The sequence below is a fragment of the Aphelocoma coerulescens genome, chromosome 2, assembly GCF_041296385.1.
Source record: "Aphelocoma coerulescens isolate FSJ_1873_10779 chromosome 2, UR_Acoe_1.0, whole genome shotgun sequence".
Lineage (NCBI taxonomy): Eukaryota > Metazoa > Chordata > Aves > Passeriformes > Corvidae > Aphelocoma > Aphelocoma coerulescens.
The window spans coordinates 40,608,732-40,633,782 of record NC_091015.1 but is presented as its reverse complement, the minus strand read 5'-3'; the positions used below and the strand labels follow the sequence as shown (position 1 = coordinate 40,633,782).

The 25,051-nt window shown below is 39.8% G+C and overlaps 1 protein-coding gene across 1 annotated transcript in view; it reads left to right on the top strand.

The window, feature by feature from the left end:
• Window positions 1-25,051, top strand: part of RAPGEF5 (Rap guanine nucleotide exchange factor 5) — a 159,358-nt gene that overhangs the window by 110,841 nt on the left and 23,466 nt on the right. The window contains exons 12-18 of the mRNA XM_069007097.1: window positions 12,793-12,871; window positions 13,964-14,108; window positions 15,945-16,042; window positions 16,786-16,816; window positions 17,747-17,825; window positions 20,807-20,956; window positions 23,310-23,407. Coding sequence (XP_068863198.1) covers window positions 12,793-12,871; window positions 13,964-14,108; window positions 15,945-16,042; window positions 16,786-16,816; window positions 17,747-17,825; window positions 20,807-20,956; window positions 23,310-23,407 — 680 coding nt within the window. The remainder of the gene's footprint in view (window positions 1-12,792; window positions 12,872-13,963; window positions 14,109-15,944; window positions 16,043-16,785; window positions 16,817-17,746; window positions 17,826-20,806; window positions 20,957-23,309; window positions 23,408-25,051) is intronic.

The window sequence follows — 25,051 nt, the reverse complement described above, 5'->3', positions numbered from 1 at the left end:
CAAATCAGTTTAATAAAAAAAAAAAAAAGGAGAAATTATGCTGTTAGCCTATTTAATTTGAAGAGGGTTTGAAAAACTGATAGGCAAAGGCAATTTGCAGTGGGATCACTATCTGACTCAGATTTGATGGTGTTAGCCAAAAGCATTGGTGTTGTCTGCATGGGACAGTGGGTTTGTGTATTCAGCCTTGGGAGGTACCTCCCGCCTCTCCCGAGCCCAGATCTGCCTCCTTTTCTCTACACACTGGAAAAATAAAGCAGGTTTTGTGAAAACCATGCTGTCACTTATGGCCTAAAAGAGCTATAGAAATGAAAGATGGCAGCGAGCACTCGTCACAGCCAGGTGCTGTAGTGGTGAAACATGGTCATGGAGCAGATGATCCAAGAGGCACCATTTAATACAGGGGCTTATCTGTTATAGCAGTTTGTGATTGTCACCTTTTTCCTTAATATTGCATCAGATTCATGTATGCTTGTGCAGAAGGGTGGGGTTTACCAGTCAGCCAAGGAGATTCCTCTGTGCCCTGTGAAGTCCAGGAGACAGCTGGCTGTATTTATGAAGGGCTAAACATTGAACACTTTCCATGAAATACAGAATGCATCTCTTGCATTAGATGCTTTCCAGTGTGTGCATGAAAAACACAGCATCTCATAAGACTTGGAAAAGAAAGATACAAAGGAAGAAAGCTGGATTATACCAGTCCAAAGTTATGCCTATCTGAGAGCTGTGTTTTGCATCTATTTTTTTTTTTGTGACTGAGTCAATAAATAGCACTAAAAATCCAAAATAATGGCAAAAGGGAATATAAACCTTTAGAAAATTACCCCACTGTGCTTTCATCTATACTTGCTTAGTATTTCCACTTTATTTAACTGAAATAAGCAAGGCCATCAAATAAAAACCCCTGAGTAATTATGGTACAGCTGAACCAAGGATCTAATTCTGAGCTCCCCAATGAGTGTAAATAGTTTGAAAATTATCAAAATAGAGGTCTTCTATCTTAAAAGTGTAGCATTGAGATGCTGTGTATTGCAAGCAGCCAAATTGCACACAAACACAGTTCAGCTGCCACAGGAAAATATGCCCATGCAGGTGTTTTAATACTTAGAAGCAGCTGAACTCTGGATAATACCTATTCCTCGTGTCTTACCCCTGTATGATCTTTAAACTGTGCAAGCAAGAAGCTTTGTGATTTCTTTTATTCAGCTGTCAGCACCAGGTTGTACTGACAAACACAATAGTTTGAAGTTTTTAGATGTTCTTAATACATATGCAGACTCTGTGCAAGGCATTTTTTTATTGCTTTCTTCCATTAAGTTGTAATAATAGTAAGGAGAAAAGCTGTCTTTAATTACATGTTAACCTGTCACTGGAATGATTTGGGTGTCTCAGTGTAGCAAGTACAATTTCAGGTCATAATTTAGGGACCTATATCTTATAAATAAGTCTACAATTAGTGTAACAATGTATTTTAACACCACCATCATGAAACTTATCAGATTTTTTTGGAACCCATTCACCACATGGGGAAGCAAAATGCAGCTGCCTGATGAATGTTCTAGTGCTCATTGTTCTGGTTTTATACTGTGAAGCTGTGCTTCACTGCCCTGGGGAGTGGGGAGGAAGACAGGTGTGGAAATGTAAGATGCAACTATGGCCCTGTTTGGTTTTTGGGTTCTCTTGGATGTCGTGTTCCTTGTGCCACCTGCCTCTGCCGCGTTGCAGATGTGTTGTTAGACATTGCATAGGTTCTTTCAGAGGGGTCTGAGAACTGTTTGCCCATCAGCCTGAAGTATTGTACACCCCGGGCAGAATGCTGGAAGTGGCATCCTCCAGTGCAGCTGTGACATTGCAGTATGCCAATGTCTGTCTGGGTCTCCTCTGGGGTTTGCCAGATATATTCCTCCCTCCCCAGCAGAGCCTGTAACACATCACAGCCATGCAGCACCCTGGCTGGGCCTTTTGCCTCCATATGTCAGAAGATGTTAAGTGAGTCTCTGCTTTTGAGGTTACGTGACAGTGGGCCACAGCTGTGTATGCAAGACCCTAACCTAGTGTGTGTGACCCAATACACCAAAAATATCCCACCACTTGACCTTTTGTGTGCTGGAAGAAATGTGTGGTCTGTTCATTAGTCTAGTGCATGCTATTCCCATCTTGTACAGAGATTTGGACCAAATCAAACAGTTCTTGCTCGGATGAAAATGCCATCATTCCCTTTATAGGCAATTCTGTCAAATCAACAGAAGCCAGGAGTGTTTTGCCAGTGGAGGCTTTGTCGTGCTAGGCTTCCCTGAAGAGCTGCTGTGATGTTTACTGCACATGCTCCAGTGCCACATGTTGGGGAGCTTGCCCTGCTTAGCATATTTATGGTAATTTGGCTCCCAGGGGCAAACAAGATACTCCTTATATCTCCTTCCTTGGGCTGAAGCACAAAGAAATTTCCCCTTGCTGCTTTGTAGGGGGGAAAATAATAGATCAAAGCTTCTTGCTAAACACTTTTAAAAATACACAAGTGCGGATCTGTACATTTCTGTTCCCCTAAGGGACCTGTCCCTCTGGTTGTAAGGAAAGCAGTTAGCAGCAGGTGATGGGATAACGCTGCACACTGAAGTCTAGGCATTGTACCTGACCTGCAGAACTTCAGGTGGGGCACTGCCACGTGTAGTTTGACCTGTCCTTTATCCATGTCGTGTACCAGCATGGAATGTATTCTGGTCACTATACTTTAGTTGTCATAATCTGCTGGACTGGATGTTGTCCAAATACAGTGGATTTTGAAGTAAAGCCTTCTGGGGCTAATAGTCTCAACTTGAAAATAATGCCAATTAAGAGTTTTTAAATATATATACCCAAATATATATGTTATTTTTGGGTTGTAAACAGAAAGTGTGGGCTCATGTTCTCAGAAATGTCACTGAGAAGCAGACTGTTTTAAAGCATCTCGATGATCTAGAGATTAGGAGCTCACAATCATTTTTTGAAGATGTGATGATTTTTATGCTTATATATAATATTAGATTTGAAGATTACTGTTTCCTAGGAGTAGATTTTCCAATTCAGCAGTGACAAAGACGTGCTGAACATGAAACTTGGTTGTTCTTTAATGCCATGTAAGTGTTGGACAACAAAGATTAGAAGAATGACGATTAAGTGCATCTTCCTTTGTGTTAACTTTCTGAAAGCTGAATGTCCAATTTTCAGTTTCCCTTTATACTGGAATGTGTGCTGGACTGGTGGACCAGGCAAAAGTCTTGAGCAGCCTAAAAGCACCTTAGAGCGCCCATTTGGTAGAACCAGGCTTCCAGTGGCAGAGGGGAGAGAGGGTACAGCCCCTTTCTGTGTACTGGTGTCAGTTCCTGGAGGATGGCTGCATGCTGTGCTGCCACCAGGCAACCAAAAGTCCTGTCCTGCTGGCACCACTGAGGCAGTGACAGCTGTTGGTGGCACCTGGAACTTGTGTCATTGAGGGATCTGAGCTGGAGACATTGCATCTCCTTGGTTGCCTGGGGAGGAGGGTGATGGCACTGATGCAAAGAAGTTCCTGTGCAAGACAGAAGCAGAAAAGTAGAACCTTGCCTTGTGCTCATACAACTTTCGCTGAGCCACACCAGTGCCTGGGGTGGCAGGCAATGTGCAAGCTGGAGGTGCAAACCCAGGAGGGCACATCACAGCAGGCTGTGCTCAGGCAGCTGGTCTGCAGGCAGAAGGATGAAAGGGAGCCATTAAATCTTTTATCCTCTGTCCTGCTGCTCCAGGCAATCCGGGCCTGGCTGGCTTATTTTAATCAATCGATGGAAAGAGAGGATGGGTTTTTCTCCTCAAGTACTTTGGGAAATGCCTGATGTGAACAAGGAGTGTCTGCCTTCTGCTTGCGTGAGGATTTCACATTTCACATGTGCATTAAAATACCTCCGTATACTGTCAAGTTTCACTGCGTGGAAAACTTCAGTGTTTTAGATGCAGCAGTCAAAGGCACTTTTTTAACAAAAAGTATCAACATCTTAGGGTGACTGCTGTAGGCAACATTTCTAATGCTTCAAAATGTATTAGGCGTAGAGGATTTGTCCAATAATTTCAAGTAACCCTGGCCATTACAGCTGCACATGAATCACCAGGGCTCCCTCCTACCTGGGGGAAAATAAGAGAGCTTCAGATTTCTATGTGGGAAAATTAGTGTCTCATTAAAGCTGGACAAGTTTGACATTTGCTCTCTGCCTGTGGTTTCAGGGCTTTTTGTCCCTCCAACAAAATAAGAAACTGCTCCAATACATGTGATAGCAGCAACTGGAATGCAACTTTAGGAGGATCTTTGACCTTACCAGACAGAATGTGTTTGATTCATTCTGCAGATGTTAAAATACTGCCAGAAGTTTGTGGGAGATGACCTTAGAAATGATTCCTAGTTCTGACTTTTGTGCTCCAATAAAAAATGTGGTTGTACAAGTTAAATATCTTGCCCTTCTGTATTTTAGTTTTCCAACCTAATGGCAGAAATAAATGTCTTGCTCTTTATTCCTTTGTGCATTGATTTCTCGGTGCCTCGGTGGTTAGGTGACATAACTACTATAATTGTTTTAATACATTAGCAGCAAATTATATATCAGTGTTCTTTTTTTTCATTGACCTTTCTTTCTCAACATCATTTTCATTTTTTTGCTTCATGCTGTGTCCATGGTGGCATAGCACTATTAGAGGATTCGATTTTGAATTAAGGGCTAATCCTTCAAGGTCCTGAGCACCGTTGCCATCGCCTGAATGCAAGGGAGGTCTGGGACCTCTCAGCAGCCTCTCAGACATGAGCAATATCTTCCTAGATCAGATAGCAATTTGCATTTGCTATTTGTACTCAGAAACATCCTGGCATTTTTAGTAAATTGCTGTGGAATTACAGATTACTGAGAAACTTCTGTCTTTGAAGGAGTTGGCTGCCATCAAATCGTTTTTCCGTTTCTGCAGAACAAGCAATTTTCTGATTACAACTCAATTCTCAGGACCTGTGCTTGCATTGCTGAAAGGTTTCAGTGCATTGCATAGTATTATGTGAACTAAACCACACAAAAAACTTACATGTAGCATTGTCTGCCTTGAGGTGTGTTACAATTTTGTCATTTTGCAGAAGGGAGGAAGAAGTGTGACAAGAATTTATCAAGGCTGCGAGCTTTCAGCACCAAGAGGCTGAAAAAACTTGAACATGCTTTGCTGTAGCCCTCATTTTGTTTAATTTGAACTAAGTGACTGAATATTTAAAATAGAAAAAAGTATTTATTCCCTATGGAATAGTAAGTAATCAGCATCCATTTTACTCAGGCACAGGGCTCATCTGTCTGTTTGCCCAGCTGTAACCCCATCTCACAGGGCTGCTTTTCTTGATGATTTTGAGAGATGAAAGTCTTAACTATTTCTCATCAGATTGGTGTTGCTAACCCCATCAGTGAATATTTTCTTTTAAAAAAATTATTTCCAACATGTGCTATGAGGTCAGAAGGTGCATTAGTGTTATTGATCCCAGGTTTTCAGTCACAGACAGGAGGATAAAAATTCCAAAGAATTCAGCTGGACTAGCTGTTGACTTTTTTTTCCCAAATACACTCTGGGGGATGAGCCTCACAAAACATAAGAGAAAAATGTCTGGTCCTGCAAGGTAGGGATGCTGCACTGAATGTACATGAGAGCAGAGTTGTTGATGATTATTAAATTTGTAATTCTGGCTAATACTGGTAAGTGTATTAACATAAGGGGATGTCAGGAGCTGACCATATGGTCATCTTACCATCTTTGCCATAGTCACAATTGCGAGATGGCATAGCTAAAGGGTTTTAGAATTTGTTCTGTGTTGTCTAAAATATATTTATTATTCTCTTCATCTTTGTCCTTCTCGAAAATATCCCCCCTCTTCAAGCACCAAAGAGATTTCATTATCACACAAAAAAACCCTCAGTTTGCATTGATGTTTGAAAAATGCATGTGAAGCCCCCATTTGTATTTTGTGCTGCTGGAGTTCCTACATGCTGACGACCAATGCATTATACTGAAGTTCTAACATGCTGAGGTTGAAGAAGATATTATGACCTCTTTTTATTTGTTACATTTCTGAAAGCTAAGTTGAGCAGGAAGGACACTTAGTGATTTCCTCTGCTTGGAAAGCAGAGAGTTTGGAGTGTTATATTTTTGGTTTGGTGCATGAGTTTTCATTCTCTCAGTTTAATTCTCTCATACACATGTAGTGACAACCACAAATGCTCTGTAGCATGACTAAGGCTTTCCACTACAATGGCAAGAGTAGTTTTAACCTATGAGTTACTCAATTCCAGTGGCTTGTTCATTCAGGCAATTTTTTTCCTCTTTGTTGTTGTTGTTGTTTGGTTTTTCCTTCAGTCTCCATACAGGTTTAGCCTCCACCAGCAAATCCTTGGACAAAGCTGAATCACTACTTTGCATAAAGTGGAAAAAAACTTGCATTCCAGTGCTTTATCTATATTTTCTTATAATCCGATTTAGTGTGGAATACAAGCCTGAAAAACCCTTAAATCTTTCTGTAATTCTTGCACAGCCATTCACAATGGATTTGTACAGTGAAAAGTCGAAGAGATTTGGGTTTAGAATAGTGATAAGTTTAAAAAAAAAACCAACCCCCCCCAAAAAAAAGAAAAGGAGATTACTTGTTTTTCTTTGCAGTTTAACAGATTTCACTATCAGTACCCTCTTTCCAGCTAACAGTACATGACATATACATTCTGCAGAGAAAAGAATATAGAGTCTATATGCTTATATTCTTCTGTGTAGAGGAATTTACCTTTTGTAAGCCATGCAGTTATAAGAAAAAAGCTCCATGCATTGGATGTTTTAAATCCTGTTGTTGCCTTGTTTTGCATAGCTTTATTTTTTTCATAATATTTAAATAAGCATATAATGAAAAGGATAGAACATGGAAAAAGAAATGCTACAGAGTGGAAAAAAAAGAGTCTGAAAAGTTGCTCTGTAAAGTCTGATATGAAAAAGAGAATGGTTCTTGTCATCTCAAAAGTCAGTTTGTCACTGAAAGTGGGAGGACTTGTTTGGCTTATTTTTCTGCTTCTGTTTGTTTTTTCTTTTTTGTTTGGTTTTTTTTTTGTTGTTTTGGTTTTTTTTGTTGGTAGCCATTGAGAAGTAACAAACCAAAATCTTTTCAGGATGTAGTAGTGTGATCCAAAATCCAGGACAAACTGGAATTTGTTATCAAGTTATCTCTTCTTGTGGATATAAAGGGATTAATGACTCAGGCATTAGGAATAATTGTATCTGGCTTAGTTGGACAGTGTGTCTAATATTAGCAGTAGGGCAGTAGGTGTATTCTAAATGCAGCCTGAGCTATTGGACATGTTTGTAATGTACATGTATGTGCAGTATTGGTTTAGCTGTGGGGTCTAAAGATGCTGGTTGGTGCACGTGCATGTTAGTAAATAATGTGTGAACATATAAATTGCTAGGTGGGTAGTTAGAGATGTGTAGCTGTCTGTGACACTTGAATGTTTCCCTTGCTTTTCCTTCTTTACTCATTCTATGAGATAGCTTTTTTAGTATTTGCATTTTAGAGCTGTCCTCAAATATATCTAATTTAATCAAATGAATTTAACTATTACTCCCTTTGACAAAGGCATTTCCTTTAGATTAAGTCTCTTTGAATGTTTATGTTACAAGTTGTTAGTGTGAGACTGCTCCACTGATGCCTCGTACCCCTGCAGTAGTTTAAGAAAATGCTCCAATTTGAGAAGAGGGTACAGATGTTTGACATGGCAACACCATGAAGTGTACTGCCTGTCCTGATTTGTTAAATATCTGTCACAGATGATTTTTCTCTACAGATATGTATTAATTTTTGTCCTAAGCCTTAGTGATTGATAGAGAAGAGGGTGGAGAAAGGAGAAAAGAAAGTACTGGAAAATCATATTTGGTGTGCAAACCCATGTACAAAACCCATTATTTCCTCCTGGCATTTATAATTGTACCATCACCTTGAATTGGTATTTGTAGAATTGTCTTCTCAGAGAGAAAGGGCATCTTCTGTTAGAGAGGTAAGTGGGCACGTGGAAAGCAGCAGGGAATCCTGTCTGGTTTTTAAGTAGGTGGGAATATATGATGTGTTGTTCATCTAGATATTTTATTTCTTTTATTTATTTAAATACCTAATATTTACTGTCTCTGGGACGCTAGGTTCCCCTTCCCACCAAATACACCATGGTTGCTATTGGCTGTCATCACCCTACACACGCAATACGGTTGTAACTTCTTGTGGAGATGTATTGCTGGGTCCTTCAGTAACCAGCTGAAAGCAAATGTTTCACATGGGTGAGAGTGTCTATATGCTGCTCTTTCTATCCCTCGGCCACCCTGAATGTGTCTTGCAGAAGGACTTGTCCATTGCAGAAAAATGGGACGAGCAGTACTAACTGTTCCTGCTAAAGCTGTGTCCATGGTTTATTTCACTTGGGAGAAGAAGAGGGCTCGTAGCCTGGGAGAAACTGTCTCAGCAGAAGCTGGTGCAAATTGATTATTTAATAACAAACAAGCACTGTGCCTGCTTTTTTATTATTTTTATGCCTATGGAACTTGCACGCAATTGGTGTGGTGAGATTACTGCCTAAGGCTGCCCCCAAAGAGCTGCAAGAACAGGAGGCCATGGAACTCATGCTGGTTTTGTTGCATGTCTTAATGAAGCTTTAAAATGCTTGAAATTGTCTTTGAAATGAAATATTCCATAGCTGCAATTTAGCTGCAGACTTTGTAATAATTGCTTAGCCAAATAAAGGAAAACTGTGAGGAACAAAGAAAAGTTAGATGGATGGCTAGAAGAAAAAGATTAAATAAAAAATTCATGAAGAAGAGAAATAAAAAAAAATCATAGCATCACAGGCTTTTGCACCAAGATTTTTCTTCCAATATCTTTTCTTTTCCAACTATTACTGTGCATTTTATTCTCCCTGTTTGCTACAAATGCTAAAAAAACACTTTTTCTATAGGAATAATAGGGAAAATTGTCATGAATTTAAGCAGAAACTGGAACATGGAGTAAAATTTTAAAAGGGGTATGCATTTCACTGCCATTCTGAGTGGGGGTATGGTTAACTGTAAATTATTAGTGATTTGACTTGAATTGCTCTTTTTTAACTCTTAAATCAAATGTGACTAAACAGAAAAAAACCCAGAAAGACTTTTTTTCATATTTGTCAGCCCAAATTGTACACTTACAGCCCTTCCTCATTCAATGCTCTCAGTAGCCATTAGTAGCAGAATGAATAATATGCTGTGAATAAATCCTCCCATGGTTACCCTTTCTCTCCATTTGTAGATTAAGACTAGCAAATCATTTTTTGTGGACACGTATTAATATCCAGAAGTGTCTGACAAGTGTGCAGTGGTTTGTTTTGAGCAAATTATTTTTGAAGTATCAGTACACCCTCAGGTTTTGTGTTCCTGCTATGACATGGAAAACCACTCTGGAATGAGTTTAAATTACAGGGCATTTAGGAAGAAAATACAGAAGATAGTTACAGTGAACAATAGGACTTCAGGGAAATACCTACAAGCTAGTTGAGGCATTTTAAAATACGAATATTACTGTAAAGTCTTTAGGTGATGTATGGTAATAGATATTTAATCTTGCAAAAGCACTTTCATTGCTTACTTGTTACAGTAATTTAACGGATGAGTGATGCTATTAATGGACCACATGTATAATCCAGACTTTTTTTTGTTCAAAACATTCCTCTAGGGTTTAAATTTCTAAACATGTTCAGAGGTAAGTTGAAGAAATTTAGCCTATACACAAGCTGTGGGAAACACAATTTATTAAGGTTTTTTATAGCATTTCTTCTCCATTTAGGGGATAAAAGAAATCACTGTGTATACCAATGTGCAACTTTAAGTGGGCTGAGTGATATACCTTATTTTGATGGGGTTGTTAGAAACCAGAGACTGTGAATGGAAGGACATGGAGACAGAGGGAGATGCACAGAGGGCTTAAAACTAATTGTAAGTTATATGAACAAACATACAGACTTTCCATCGCTGTTTGGTTTGTTGTGTTTTGTTTTGGGTTTTTTTGAGAGAGAATTGCCTTAGTAGTAACATAGTTCTTGCAAGAAAATAAAAAAGCAAAAAACTGTCATTATAGTAAAACCAGCCTTTCTTCCCATCCCAACATTTTGGGATGCTGGGAGAATTGAAGATAGACATCTGGAAAACAGATTATTATGATATAATAAAAATAAACCTGTAAATTGTTTTTTAAACACCAGTTATTGTGATAAATTCACACTATTTTGAACAATTAGAGAAGTTCATTGACAAGTATTGCAGTTTTTCTTCAGCTAGGACTTAATTTCTTTTCTGCACACATGGCTTTGTTTTGCTGAAGCTCAGATAGCCCCTACACAGAGCAGGAAATTAGGGAAATAATCTGTTGTAAATGTCTCTTTCACTTTGTGAGGAATCACTGCACAGTCACATAGTTCAATAAAGAACTAAGATGTGTTTGTTGATGCCAAGCTTAGCTGTTTCCAAATAAATGTTTGTGAAACCTCCAACTTTAATAGCCTCATGGTACCATCCAAAAGACGTGCAAGAGAATGAATAGATGACCTTTCAGATAGAGAACAAGCTGTTCGCCGTGCCTTTTCATTTACTGAGACAAAATACTCTTTTTATGCAGAGATAATACTTTCCACTGTTTTTAACAATGTTGGGTAGCATAAAGAATTTAATTGTTTTGCTTCTGGGTGCAAGGGTTTTAACCTATGTGTCCTTAGACCAGGACTCTTTCTAGATCAGCAGTGTTAAATTCATTGAGCTAGATAGACTTACTTGAATTTTTTTAAAAGACACTGGAGGTATTTTGAATCTCATGCTCACGGAGTGCGATGTCATTAGCGATCCATCCATGTTTATCTGCATGACATCTGTCTGTGGGTGATGTATGGATGAATCCTCATTGCCATCGTGCACCGCAGGTATGGGATCAATAATCTACTGATAAGGTCCAAAGCAGCTGTAAAGGAAATTGGTCTAAATTATTGTGAAATTGCAGCCTTGCTGTGAAAAGCTGCTGGGATGCTCTCAGTTGCACATTCATACACAAGCACTAGCTTGGACTGGAACAGATCACAAACAAATAGTGAGAAAATTGGGTACAGAAATCAGGGCTCAGCCTTGTCTTTCTCATGTGAAGTATGGTTTGGCCCTTAGTCTTTGCAGCTGTAAATCCACCACTTAAATCACAACTTAGTATAATTGGGGTAACTATTGCCAGCTAGTTATACTGGTAAAATACTTTTGCTCTACCATATAACTGGAATAATTTCTGTTATTGTTCAGCCTCTGTCCATGTTTCTGTGCTTATCTGAAAAAAACAGAGTTGTTCTCTTGTTAAAGGGAACACAGAGTATTTGCTGAAATTAAAAGAAATACAGTCCACAGGAATCCCTCAAAACTTGAGGAAATCTTACCATTTGGGGAAAGAAAACGAAACCAGAAAAACAAACAGAAACATTTTTATTTTGTTGTTAAAATGACTGATAAAATTGTCTGTTTGCATAAAAGAAAAGATTTTGTTGTGTGAACCAAATACAGATTCACTCCTAGGTCATGCATCATGTATGAGTAGTTTACTAAAATTGGAATCAAATTTGTTTAAGAGTTTTATAATGATTTCATTTGGAAGGGAGCTGTGAAACCATCAGGTCCAACCCATGCTGGAAGCAGGTTCAGTAAGACCAGTCAGAGCTTTGCACAGGCAAGCCCTGAATATAGTGACGTTGGAGATTCTGCAGGTAACCTGTCACAATGGTCGGGCATCCTCACAGGAGGAAAAAATAAGTATCTTGATCTAGACAGATTTTCTTTGGTTGCCATCTCTGATGGTTGCCCTGTATCATTTAGTAGCATACCTTCAGGAAAAGTCTGGCTTGCTCTTATCTCCATTCTGCCACTGGGTTTTTGAAGACCACCATGAGATTACCTTGAGCCCTTTCATCCAAGAGCAAACCCACTGCTTTCAGCCCAGTGATGTGTGCAGTAAAGGTTTGAGAAAATCCTAAAAATAGTGTGACATGGGAATGAAAAAAAAGTTACACTGAGATCCAAACTGGTCTTCATCCTGACAACCTGAGGTGCTACAACTGCAGTGTGTAGGGATGGGCTGTTAGCAAGTAGTACCTTCGGCCTGGTTTTGTAACACAGAAACCAGGTGGAGAAAAAAGCCTTCATTAATACAGTTGAACAAACCTTAGAGAAAACATCTCAACACTTATAGTGATGCCCACAAGACTAACCAACCAGCTAAAGATTTGAATATATTTATGTCATGGTTCTCAACTACTGTGCCTAGATGTTAATCACAGTTCATGGCAATCCTAGTTTTCTCTCCTATTACTGAAATCCAAATCTTCTGAATTTCCAGAACAAGCTAACGTGTGGAAAGGCTGCTTTGTGTGCAGCTGAGCTAACCAGGATGGCAGTGTTTGCTACAAAGACTCTTTCTTACTGATTCCTGAACTATTATGATTTTGTGCGTGCTTGTGCCTGTTGGTGTTTTGGGAGCTGAGGATGTGCTTGTTAAAAAAAGGGGCTGATCTCTGCAGTGGCAACACATTGCTAACTTTTTGAAACTTAAAGGTTTATGTATTCTGTATTCTTTGAACCTTTTTTTTAAGGGTGGGGGTCTTGTTCCTGCCATAACCAGTAACAGGAGTAGATACTCTCTTCCTGCTCTTACTAATGTATTGTACCTTGGGCTCTTTTTGTCTTCCTCTGCAGAAACTCTCCTGGATGACTTCCTTCTCACATACACAGTTTTCATGACGACCGATGACTTGTGCCAGGCACTTCTGAGGCAATATCCTTTTATTGAGTGTTGTATTCATGGGGGTCACACACTTACTCGTAGTTTTATCTATTGTTGAGCCTTATGTCAAAGTTACATGCCTGGATTTGAAACAGATGCCTAACTTATAACAACAATGCAATTTTATGTGAGTTTTTGTTTAAAGATAAATAAACCCTTATAACTGTGACAAGGTAGAATTTAAAGTGGATTTAAAACCTTCCCAGGTTATGTTAATTCATCAAATACCTACATGTGCATAACACACTTCAGAATACACAAGGAGAAAAAGTAAAGAATTTTACAGTCTCTGCTCCTTTTATCATGTGATACAGGATGTATGTCTTAACTCATTTTAGATAAAAGAATTATTTTCATGTATTTCCAATAACTTCCATTGGAAATTTGAATAAACTTGTGGCTATAAAATGAACTTCCTTTTTTTAGTTTTTTTTTAAATATTTTTCCAGTCTTTAACTTCTGTGGTGAAAACATCATTTTTTTACCTTATAAAAGAAAGAACCATGAAGGGACAGGAATAATGTACAAAGTGGGTATCATGTGACATTTGGTCTTTCTACCTTATGAATAGAGAACAATGGTAGAAATAGTATTTCAGGGTTTTTAAAATTTTATTTTAATAGTGTTACTTCTGCAGGTAATGTAATTTGTGCAGGCGAAAAGAAACTGACTTCCTTTGCCTTTTTTTTGTGTTATTGTTAATGATGCTTTCCCCTCCTTCCCACAGACATTCACATTGGCATCTGTGTGCAGGACAAAGCTTCATTCTCAGTTCTGCAGAAAAGATATGACTGAACATTGTATAATTCCTTTTGAATTGATTTTACTTTTATAGACTCACCTCTCTGATCTGTGAGGGAAAAAACTCCTGTTGGCACAGAGGATGAATTACCATTCCTATTACTGACAATTTCATTCCCAAAAGTTATGAAACTCCTAAAGCTCCAGACAGGATAAAACATTTAAAACTGAGCAGTGCCGTGAAAAAAATCTTTCATTAGCAAATGAGATTATTGCAAAGTTTTTGCCAGTAATTTTAAAGTTTCTGCGAGATCTTATTGTATGTTCCTTAACCTACTGCACCTATTGTGCTAAGAACCACCAAGGGAAAGAAGACGACTCTGATGTGTCCTGTAGGAAAAGAAAAGTCTTGCATTTGGTGTCTCAGTGGACTTCTCTCTACAAAGACTGGTTACATGAGGATGAGCATTTGAAACAATTTTTAAAGGTATTGAAACAGTTTCTGTGATGCGTTTCAGCACTGTTTAATTACATACTGTGTCTAAAAAGCCCCAACAGCAAAATCTATAAAACATATTTTTTCATACTTACTTTCTTCTCTATGAAGTCTATAATACGAAATGATTTACATGTGTCTTCTTTAAATGCCTTAGATATAGTCAGTTTAAACAGAAATCCTGTGTTCTCAATATAGTCAACATCAAAAGTTTTCCTTTAACATATGAAACTTACGGAACTCCTGTGGTTTCTAGAAAATGGGAAAAGTTGGGAAGGTAAGAAATAAAACTACAAAGATGTGGAGGTTCCTTGGATACACCGATCATATCTGTCAGAACAGGGCCTGCAGTTGGTATCCAGAGGATTATAGACATAGAGAGTTTTGAGATGTCTGTGAGAGATGCTACTTTGACTGAGGAGTGAAATCCTATTCCACAGTGTTTGCTGGGTGCACATGGAGAACAACATAGCTTTATGTATTTTAATAAATAAAATTTTGTTCCTTACTTGTTAGCAAAGTTCTTCTGATATTTCTGTAGGAGTTCCAAAAGCTCTTAAAATTCCCTTGTAAATTTGCAAACAGTGCTGTTGTTGCTAACCTAAAATCGATCTGGTTACTGATTTTTTTTCAATATATTTCTTTTCCCTGCTGGTTGAAAAATGAGCGTATTTTAGGAGACTTTGCAGTATCTTTCACTTTTCCTGATGAGACTCTTTGCGACTGGAGATCTTCTTAAGGGTCTTTTATCTCTTCAGTCACTCGCTCAAGACAAAGGCATGAAATGTTGAATGAAATGTGTAAAAAGTCTTGAGATTCCTTTTTTTTTTTATGGTTTTGGTTTTTTTTGAAGTAGGACACGTTGCATATGGAAGCAGGGACCCTAGGATTTTTGCTATTTGGTACTAGATGTGTGTTGATGTTCTGGAAGGGGGGTTTCATTTCAGGCATCAGTTACATCACACTGAGTTGCACCTGTCTGGATGCAGGGCTTTCTGGCCATGGTGGTGTGTGACTGTGCACTGTCTCACAATTCCTCTTCTGGAAGCTTGTATGCAATATTAAACAGCAATAATATTAATGATAGTTGTAGTTATATGTGAAAAACCAACATACAGGGTTGTAGGCTAAAATCATTCGTGCAGAAGCCTGTGAATGTAGGGCTAAAGCAAACCTGGTGACTCAGCTCAGCCATATGATCCTCATCTTCTTAGAAGGGAAAGAGAAGGCTCTACATGCAGAATCAGAAAAAGTGTAGAGAAAATATTTCCTAGAATTTCAATGATGACAATGTCTTCCCCCAAAATTAGAAGTAAGGTTTATTTATGTACTAGTTTACAACTAGGGAGAGTTGTGGGAGTTTGTGGGAGACATCAACTCAGTTTAAAATGCATGCAAGTGTGAGGAAAGGTAAAGTAGAATATTTGCCATTTTAAAAGTCTTAATCTAATGAACCTCCTTGTTGTCATTTTGGATAAGTGATGATGATGTGGTGTGTTGTCATGCTTCAGAATCTGACCTAACCCAGATGGTTAATTTAAACACCACAAATGGTGTTTAAATTTTCCTGCTTATAGACAAAATAGTACAAGCATTTTGCCCTCTCACTTGGTAGACAGTACTAAGAGTGTTTCTCCAAAGGCAAGCTGAATATTGACCAGTCTGGAAATTTAAACAGGAACATTCTCTCCTTACAGGTTTTCCATAAATATAATGATAAAACTTGTTTTAGTAGGTTAGTGCCTGAATTGACCTCGACCACTGATATGATGCCTTAGATTTATGTTTGAGTTGTCAGATGTTTGCAGATACTGCTTTATTTTGTAGACTATATACAGAAATGTGTTAGATGATGTGTATGAGTATCCCGTTCTTGAGAAGGACCTGAAAGAATTTCAGAAGATACTTGGGATGCATCGCCGTCAGTAAGTATTGATTATATTTGTGATCAAGTCGTCTTTTATTCAGAGTGTAATTTATTTTGTTTGCCATCTTTCTGTAATTCAGTAAAGTGATGAGTGATACAAGTGGCATATTCATTTTTACAAATCATCCCTTCTTTAATGCTAGATTATTCAATATTTGCTGATGTTTGTTGGGCAGTGTTTGTGATTCAGCATTCACTCCCTTCAATTTCATTTGGGATTACTTACAAGCAAAGCAATAGTTTGTGGAGAAGCTGGCAAAAATTCTCTCAGAAGTTGCAATCTGTGACTTCAGATGGTACCTTCATTCCCTTCACAGTACTGAGAAGCAAATCACTTGGAATAGTCATCTCAGAGTTATTATTTTACTAATAATTATGGCATCTATGAAAGATATTTAATTGGCATGTTTTTCAACAAACTGAGGTTGTTTCCATGGTTTGGCTGCTGGGGAAGTGGAAGGAGCGGTGCCCTTGAGGGTGACCCTGACTGCTGTGTTTGCCTACTCCAACAGCTCATGGGCTGGCAGCGTTGCTTTTCACTACATCGACTATACAAGTCAAAGGAAAGTTCTCTGGCTGAGCCAGATGGTTTTAGTTTTTCCTGAAGAACCTCTGCAGCCTTTCTGCAGTGACCATTTAGTGTTAAAAACTTTCTGATGTTGTAAACTTTGTAATAGCTAAAACTTCCTTTTCCTAAGCTTTGGCTGGAAAGAATAATTGAGATTTTCCTTTTTGTTTCAGCACTGTAGATGAGTATTCACCTCATCGAAAGGTAATGCCAACGTCATTGTTGCTGATTGCTAGATAACTTACCATCTCACTTCTTCCCCCTCTGCCCACTTCCCTCTCTTTTCTTGGCTTCTTAACCGAAAGTGACTGGTGACCAAAAACATGACAGGACATATCAGTGACCTGCAATGCTGCTTAAGGAACTTTTTTTTTCCTTTGAGTGCATCCTGGATATCAGGATGTGAGCTAACCTGCAGTGGCTGTGACAGTATTAGCATCTTAACAAGATGCTTTGAGATGTCAAAATTCAGGAGAGGCCTTGGAGTGTGTCCCCACCGAGCTAGAGGGATGTAGCAAGCTGGGCAAACCAGGCTGAACACAGGCATTGACATGGATGTCAAGTAAACAGAGCAAAGGGTGGATTTGTTGTGACAGGGACAGACAAAAAGAGAGGAACATGAATCTGTCTATTTAATTGGAGGGAGAAGTTGGAGCCAGAGAAAAGTTGGTGTACAGACTGCTCAGAGGTGAATTGCTGTGCTCGTCAGTTTTACTGGACTGAAGCTGAAGTGTGTAATAAGCTTAAAATGTTACTGCAAAAATGTGGAAGGCAGAACATGAGATTGTAGTGAAATTGCTAAATAGGCTGATTGGTACATGGGAAATGTCTGTAAGAATAAATGTATAAGAAATGGGCTCTGAACATGACTACAGAAAACTTCGAATTGTGCAGGCTCCTTAGCCTTGGCATGTCCTACTTCCTCTAAAATCCCCACCTTGGCCATAATTCAGTAAGGCAACTCCCAGTTTACCGCTCCAAGAAAGGGTGGGTGTACTTCCTATACAGAAACCTTTTGGCCAGATGTATGGATTGAATGCTGTATTCTGTGAATTACTGCTTTGTAAACAGCAGGGATGCAAAAAATCACTGTTGTCTTTTTTTTTTCTTTCTTTCTTTTCCACTCCCTCACAGAATAAAACCTTTTTCCACCAGTTCAGTGTGAAGGAGAACTGGCTGCAGCAAAGAGGAACCATGAATGAAACAGAAGAAAGTGAGTATAAATGAAAGAGTGGAGGAAAAGCTCAAAAACTGTAAAATTGTTTCTCAAGGACTTCAGTGTAAATATTCTTTAACTGACATACAGTTTTTGAATAGGACCTTGGGGACACAAAAGAAGAAATATTTGGCTGTGCAAGTTTACCTTCCTTCCTCCTGGCTTACAGGGGTCAACAGTGCCATGGTATCCCAAGGGGTTTTTGCCCTGTCTGGTTCCTCCAGCACCCCTGTCACAGTCCTGTGTGCCTCCCAGGTGTGCCAGCAGCCCCTCCACCAGGCATTACTTGTGCTCCATTTCGTGCTCTCGGTCTCTTGACCTATATCTTGGTTGTGAAAGGTGAACGAATAAGCCTGTCACATGAAATGGTCCAGGATCTGCTAACTCTGGGAATGAGCCTTAGTTCCTTCTCTGCTTAAAAACATCTCTGCATGGAGTGCAGCTGCCACTTCACTTTAATGTCAGCCATTTCAAAAGCGATCTCCCTCCATTACTACCAGTACAGTAACGTAGTGAGGCTGTCACCTTCCTGTAATGCCTGTACGAGGAAGGAGGCAGAGAGGACAACACTGTGTACGCGAGCAGGGGTCGGCAGAAGGACCTCCTACCTGGCAGCCTCACTTCTTGACAGTGTATCTTCATTTCTTACTGGGAACAAAAGTCCGGAAGTTCACTTGAAGTCAGTGTATTTTTAGTGCTCATTTGTGACAGAATAAAAACTGAGCTCGTTTGATGCCAAGTGGAAAGATTTGCACAGTACGTGCTGCTGATAGATAATCCTCTTTTTGCCCTTCAAATGTAGGGGGTTTTGAGGTTTATGTTTCCAAGGCTTCTTCTAAAAATGGTATTTCTGGATGAGAACCCCCACACTCATTCTTCTTTCAAAGTTGGACACAGCTTGTGAGTGACTGGAAAGGAAAGAGTACTGGCACGAGAGGGGGGACAGACCATATAACCGTGGTGGGACAGTCACCAGGACAGAACCCAGCAAGGCCAGTCCTGACTGAGTTAAATTGCTTTTGTCTCACTCCTTGAGAGCAGGAGCCATGGACTATGATGGAATGAAATAGCCTAAGTGACTTTGGGGAAGGGAGAGACAGATGCAGAGGGTGACATCTAATCCTGTGTGGTGGAGTGCTGTCTGACTGATGGTGCTTGTGGAGGATGAGTCTGACTGAGATTCACCATGCCACTTGACCAGAGGTCTTTTATCCTCTATTGCAATCATTACCAGGACAGCTTGCAGCCCATGGCTACTTCCTCCCCCTGGCATTCCCTCCTTCTCACAGAGGAGCAGTGCAGGCTCCTGGAAGAGATGACATGGTCCATCCCAAAGATGGGATACCACAGATGGAACGTTGGAGAGGTGTGAGGGGGAGGGTCACTATGGTGGTTGTGCTTGAGCACCTGACCTGTGGGTTGATTTAGTTCAGTGTTAAAGAAAGGATAGATCAATAGCCCGTTTATAAATTGACATTGCTGTCATTGTCCCTTTGCAAATGACAGAGAGGACATTTCAAACAAATTCACTCTAAGCAAGGTATGTCACTCTGCATTTGGAGTCCAGATATTCCTGTCAGATTTTTTTAAAATTTATTTTTCTTCCTATTAATTTAAAGTGCAATTGGATGTCTCTGTTTTCATGATGTGTATCCATTTTGATGAGAGATTCTGCCCTGAGCATCTCATTTACTCTCTGTCAGCAGAGACAGGTTAAAAAGGAATTTTAAAATCAAATGACTTTTTTTCCCCAATACTCAATGTTAAGTTCCTCCTTCATTCTCATATTCATTTTTTCTTTACTACAACAGGAAAAAAAATCCCTATTCTAAAGGATAGAGTTCTTAGCTGCTTCTGGCATAATCTTCACTAATGAAAGTGCCCCGAAGCCATGAAGATCCGTAGGACAAGCAAAGAGCTATTGCTACATACATCTGTCAGTAAAGATAATAAAAAAAAAATACAACCATTCTGGAGAAGAAAAGTTGTCCTGTATTGGCATGGTAGCAGCCTGTCTATAATAAGCAGTGCCAGAGTAGAAAGAAATGGAAAGTTTAATTAAGCACTGAAGTGAGTGTGAAACCAAGAGCTGTGACAATTCTGATTAGCAAATGTAATTTTAAAAATATTTATGCAAGTCTGCAGCTCAGTTTCTTCCGCTTTAAGTGTGGCAGCTGTATTTCAAAGAACTAGCTAGGGCAAACTCGGCAAAAGATGTAAACCTAAAATTCTGGCAGGCAGAGAGAGTGTACATCCCTTTTTGTAGCAGAAAAAGGTAATCGCTGAGCTGACCACAGCATTCCCAGAGCTGAACCAACTCATGGACCTCAGCAGAGGTAGTGAGCCCGGGGAATTTCCCCAAACCAGTCCCATTTATATGTGCTGCTTGTGATTCAGGATATGAGTTGTCAGAACTGATTGTATGGCTGTTTGGGCAGTCTCTGCTGGTGCTAAAATACTCTGGCAATGCAAGTAGTTTAGATGTCTAGACAGATAAGCTATCAGGAGTGGCTGAAAATCTGGGAGCACTGTTCTTGCAAAGCTTCCTGTTCCAGGTGGAAGTGGAGGTTCAAAATAATTTCTGCAGCAGATATGAAATATACTGAAAGGACAGTGATTTATCTGAACCTAAAATTGAGGGAGAAAAGATGGCAACAGCTGAGTTTGCAGAGAAGACAGGCAGTGAAGGAGGTTGTCGGTGTCAAATCCTCAGGGTAGGCAGTCTTAAGTAGATACTGCTGTGGGAGTCTATGTTTCCATTTGCTTGCCTCTCTCATTCCCAGGAACAGGAGGTGGGGAGGGGGGAAATGGTGATGTTTATGGTTAGTTTCGTGTCCTTTGTGTCAGGGTGCAGTGACTGCCCTTCCTGCAGTAGCCAGGCAGCTGAGGCATTGCTGTGGTGGGGTCTGCAGGTTTGTTCCTTGCACTGTTCGGGTATTTCTGCCTACAGCTGAGCATGTCTTTCTTCCTTTGTGCAGTTTTCTGCCGCGTGTATATAACAGAGCACTCCTATGTCAGTGTGAAAGCTCAAGTGTCTACTTCAGCTCAGGAGATACTGAAGATCGTGGCAGAAAAGATCCAGTACCCCGAGGAGGAGTTGGCGCTGGTGACAGTCTCATTCTCTGGTGGTAAATAACTTCCCTTCATCTGATTATTTACCTTTTATTGCATCAGGTAAGGGAGGGCTGACATTTTCTGATGCAAGGATACAGCTGTTCCTCTATGGGCCCACAGCTGGATGACCAGGGGAACAATGAGGAGCTGCTTCCCAGAGACTTGTTTCCATGGTAACAGCTCTTTCTTGGGTACTGTGGGATGTAGCATCTCCTGGCTGGGAAGGGAGTGTAAAGAACTCTCAGTCTCCAGCAGTATTGCACGGTTTTATTTCTTTTCCACAGATGAATCTGCTACTTTGGAATTTAAATTAATTTTGAAGGCAATGAGGCATGGTTTGCTTTAAAAATATAGAAGGGAATAGCAAATACTCTATGCATGGCTGTTTCCTCATCTATGGCAGGGGTAACAAAAATTCTTGAGGAGAAAGGAAGAAGATGTGTTTGCACAATTGAGATACTGAGAGCAATCTCGGCAATATTTTGTAAGCACTCTTCCTTACAACTGACACCTTTTGCCTATTGTTTTAGTGTAGAATATCTTGGCAGTATTCTCAGATAACATTAGTTGTTGTTGATCCCCTAAGACAAAGGATGAACTCATTGCTACTTGTTTGTCAGTCTAGTTAAATGAAATACATACAAGTGCTGGCTTGTTCCGTTTATGTCTTTGATTCAGAACTGGAAGGTCACATTTTTTTCCCCCATGCTGGGCTCAGTTAAAGAAACATACTTTTGAGTGCACTGGTGTGGGTGAGAGGGAGATGGTGCCCTGCTCTGGCTATGGAAAGCCTGGGCACAGAGCAGCCATTGGGAGCATTACACATGGGTGTCCTGGCCATCCAGGCTACATCATTTTCAGGCATATTCTTTTTACCCTCGTGTGTGCCCAAACTCACCTCCTGTGCATTTCACAGCACTGCAAAATCACTGTGCTGCTGTTTTTCAGGTCTTTCTCTCCTATTCAAGAGCAGGGCAAGTTTTGATCTAATAAATCTGGTTCTAACTGCCTGCTTAGCTAAAGAAGACCAACCATTCATAAATAATGAAATATACTATATTGGTTCCCAGGAAAGCCACAAAATAGAAGTGGTTGCCACTTGGTTGTTCAATGAGAAACAGTAAATAAAATGCAGGTATAGTAGGAAAGCCATTTGTATGTGACCTTTGTAACCCCTAAAATGTTATGTTGCCTAAGTGGAAATACAAGTTCAGTGTCTTCTTATGCATCCTGTACTGCAAGTGATAAACACCAACCTGCTATGCTTTTTTTTCTGCTTTGTGTTTTTGCTATTTGTGTGACTTAGAACTCATGTCTTTCATCCACTTGCAGGGCAGCAGTATGAGCACTGGAGAATCTGTTGTACTCCAGTAATGGACAAGCAAGCTCTTTACTCAAAATTACCTTGAAAAAACATAATGATAGTTCAGCATAATGTATCTGTGTATCAATGGATAAGTGAGCATGGATAAAAGGGAAAACTGTCTGAAATTATGTCTGGCTCTTAGACGCCTCCTAGTCCTACTCCTCATGGGCAATGCAGAGTCCAGGGTAGCTCTCAGTGGTCTTGCAGTAGTTTTGGGTCTCCCATGTATCAGGTCTCCAGAGGATTACTTGGAGCTTGCAGGAAGTGAACGTTTTCGCAGGGCAGTTTTTAAGCTGGTTTTGGGGTTTTGCTTTATTTTTCCCCCCATCTTTCTCTAGTTCATTCAAGATTCCACAGAACTGAACCAGTACTCTGGAGTGGAGGAAAAAAAAGTCCTTTCTCTTTGCTACCTGTGTCCTGCTCTTTTACCCAGATATTTCCTAAATTAATTACTCTAGGTCTAGAAGAATTAGTGCAAATACTGTGTAATAAAGTACTCCTGAGCGTTGCTCTGTGGGGTGAATTTCATGGTGTTGGGATCCTTTAAACTTCTTTTCCTGTTGAATGGCTGTGGCTGCTGATTTCATCTCCACACCCGGTTTTGTCTCCAGTGACACACAACAGCTCAGCCTCTGGAGGCTGAGACACGCTGCTCTAACAAAAGTCACTACATTTATACTAGATACACTGGGTTGAAATGAAATGTTCTATAAGGCATAGGAGGCTAGACTAGATGATTTCAGGGCTTCTATCTATTCTATGTGAAGTGCAGTTTGAAAGCAAAAGCAGGAAGCTTCTGTGCTCTAGTGCTTCAGAGATCTCTTGCCTTTATCTTGCCTGAACAGGATGGAGATAATGGGTCCCCACAGAGACTGAATTTGGTGCTTAGTTACTTTCTAAGGAGTCGATGTGGCATCACAGATACAACTGTACCTTTATTTCTCATATGCAGCTTTTATTCCTGTTCTGAAACTTGTGTGTTTTGTTTGCTGTTTTTACAGAAAAACATGAACTACAACCAAATGACTTGGCCATCTCAAAATCTTTGGAGTCATCCAGTCGTATGTTTGTATACCGAAAAGATCTGACTGATTCTTTGGTAAGGATCAGGATTGTATGTTTCCCATTTTTTGTTTGTCTGACTCCAAATCAAAACATTAGTATTCCTCTCAGAGGGCTTTTCCAATGCAGAATTTACTTTTTGCTTCCTTAGTAAAGCTTACTACTGAGCTGCTCTATTCCTAAAAAAAAAAATCTTTCATTAACAGCAGTTATTTGACTGAACAGTAATGGAATTTGTTCATCAATTTTAAATAAACCAAAGCTTCTGTACAGCTTAAATCTTTCAATCTACATCAGCCTGGAAAAGCTGACCTGTGTGTGTAGCAGAATGGATGGGATGAGGATTATTCAGGGCTCTTGTGACTCTTTCCTCCCCACCCTGCCTTGTGCCTCTGTAGCACTTAGAGTGGCTGGTACATAATTATACAAAGGGGTGGACAAATTCCGTGGAATTACGACATGTAGAAATAGATGTTGTGTGAGTTCCACCAGACCCATCAGTGCAACCCCAGTGTTGTGGCAGCCACGTGGTTAGCTGGTGTATATCACTGGTGGTGTGTCCTCCCTTACTTCTGCCTGTCTGTCTCTCCATCCTCTCGCTGGGGCTGGGAAGGTGAGCGGATTGAGAGGCAGCAGATCTCTCTCATCCTTCCCTCTGTCTTCAGAAACCAGGATTGCGAACTCCCTCCCTCCATGTTTTCCCAAAATCTCAGTGAGGCAGGCACAGTCAGACACTTTGCTGTTTCAGTAGTTTTCTGCTAATTGTGCAGATGTTTCCAGGAAGGAGCAGGGACTGTATCACAACTGACTTCTGCATGGTGTCAGTACCTCCAGGATCTGTGCATTCATCCTCAGGATGAGAAATGTCTATTTACGTTTTGTTGGATCAATGTGCCCTGAAGAGCTGACATGTCACTATCATTGTAATCTGTCATCTCCATTATCTCCAGCATTAGAGCCACCTCTAAAAATGTGAATATTAAGGGAAGGTTTCCAGAGCAGACAGGTGACAGCCAACCTAGTTTCATTAGTTACGTAATAAAAATTGCAAAACTTGCTGTAACTGTCAGAAATATAGCACCAAAGTAATGGCTTAACTGGTAAGAATAATCTTTCATCTTGGCAGATGGTTCATGTACCAAGTTTCAGACTGATGAGGTTAAAAAAGCTGAGAGAAATGCAAAACTTTGAAAATCCAAGCTAAAAATGGAAATGCCAAATGACCCTGAACACCAGCAATACCACAGCACTCCACATAATATACTAAGTAACTTTTATGAATCAGAACCCACAACATTTTACTCTTTGTTGATTACATTTGGGGTAGATTAATCATAAAATGTATGGATTTATGTTATTTGTAAAAGCGGACTGGATGGCAAGTTATGTGTATTTATTCTAAATCCAATGTGTTTTCAGAATGATTCTTTTATATCAGAAAATTACTGATGTCTTAATTTAGATTTTATTTTCTGATAGTTTCAGGGATTTTATTTTCATTATGCTGTCTGCTTGGCTGGTGTTTTATATTCAAGGTTGAGAGAGGGAGAGAGAAGGAGAGAGGGAGAAGGCCTCACTCTCCAAAGCAAATCATTGATCCTATTGACCCATTTCCCATTTCAGGCTATTTATTAGATAGGTTATAGCTCCTTCATTTTGATTAGTGGGGAAAAAAGCCCTC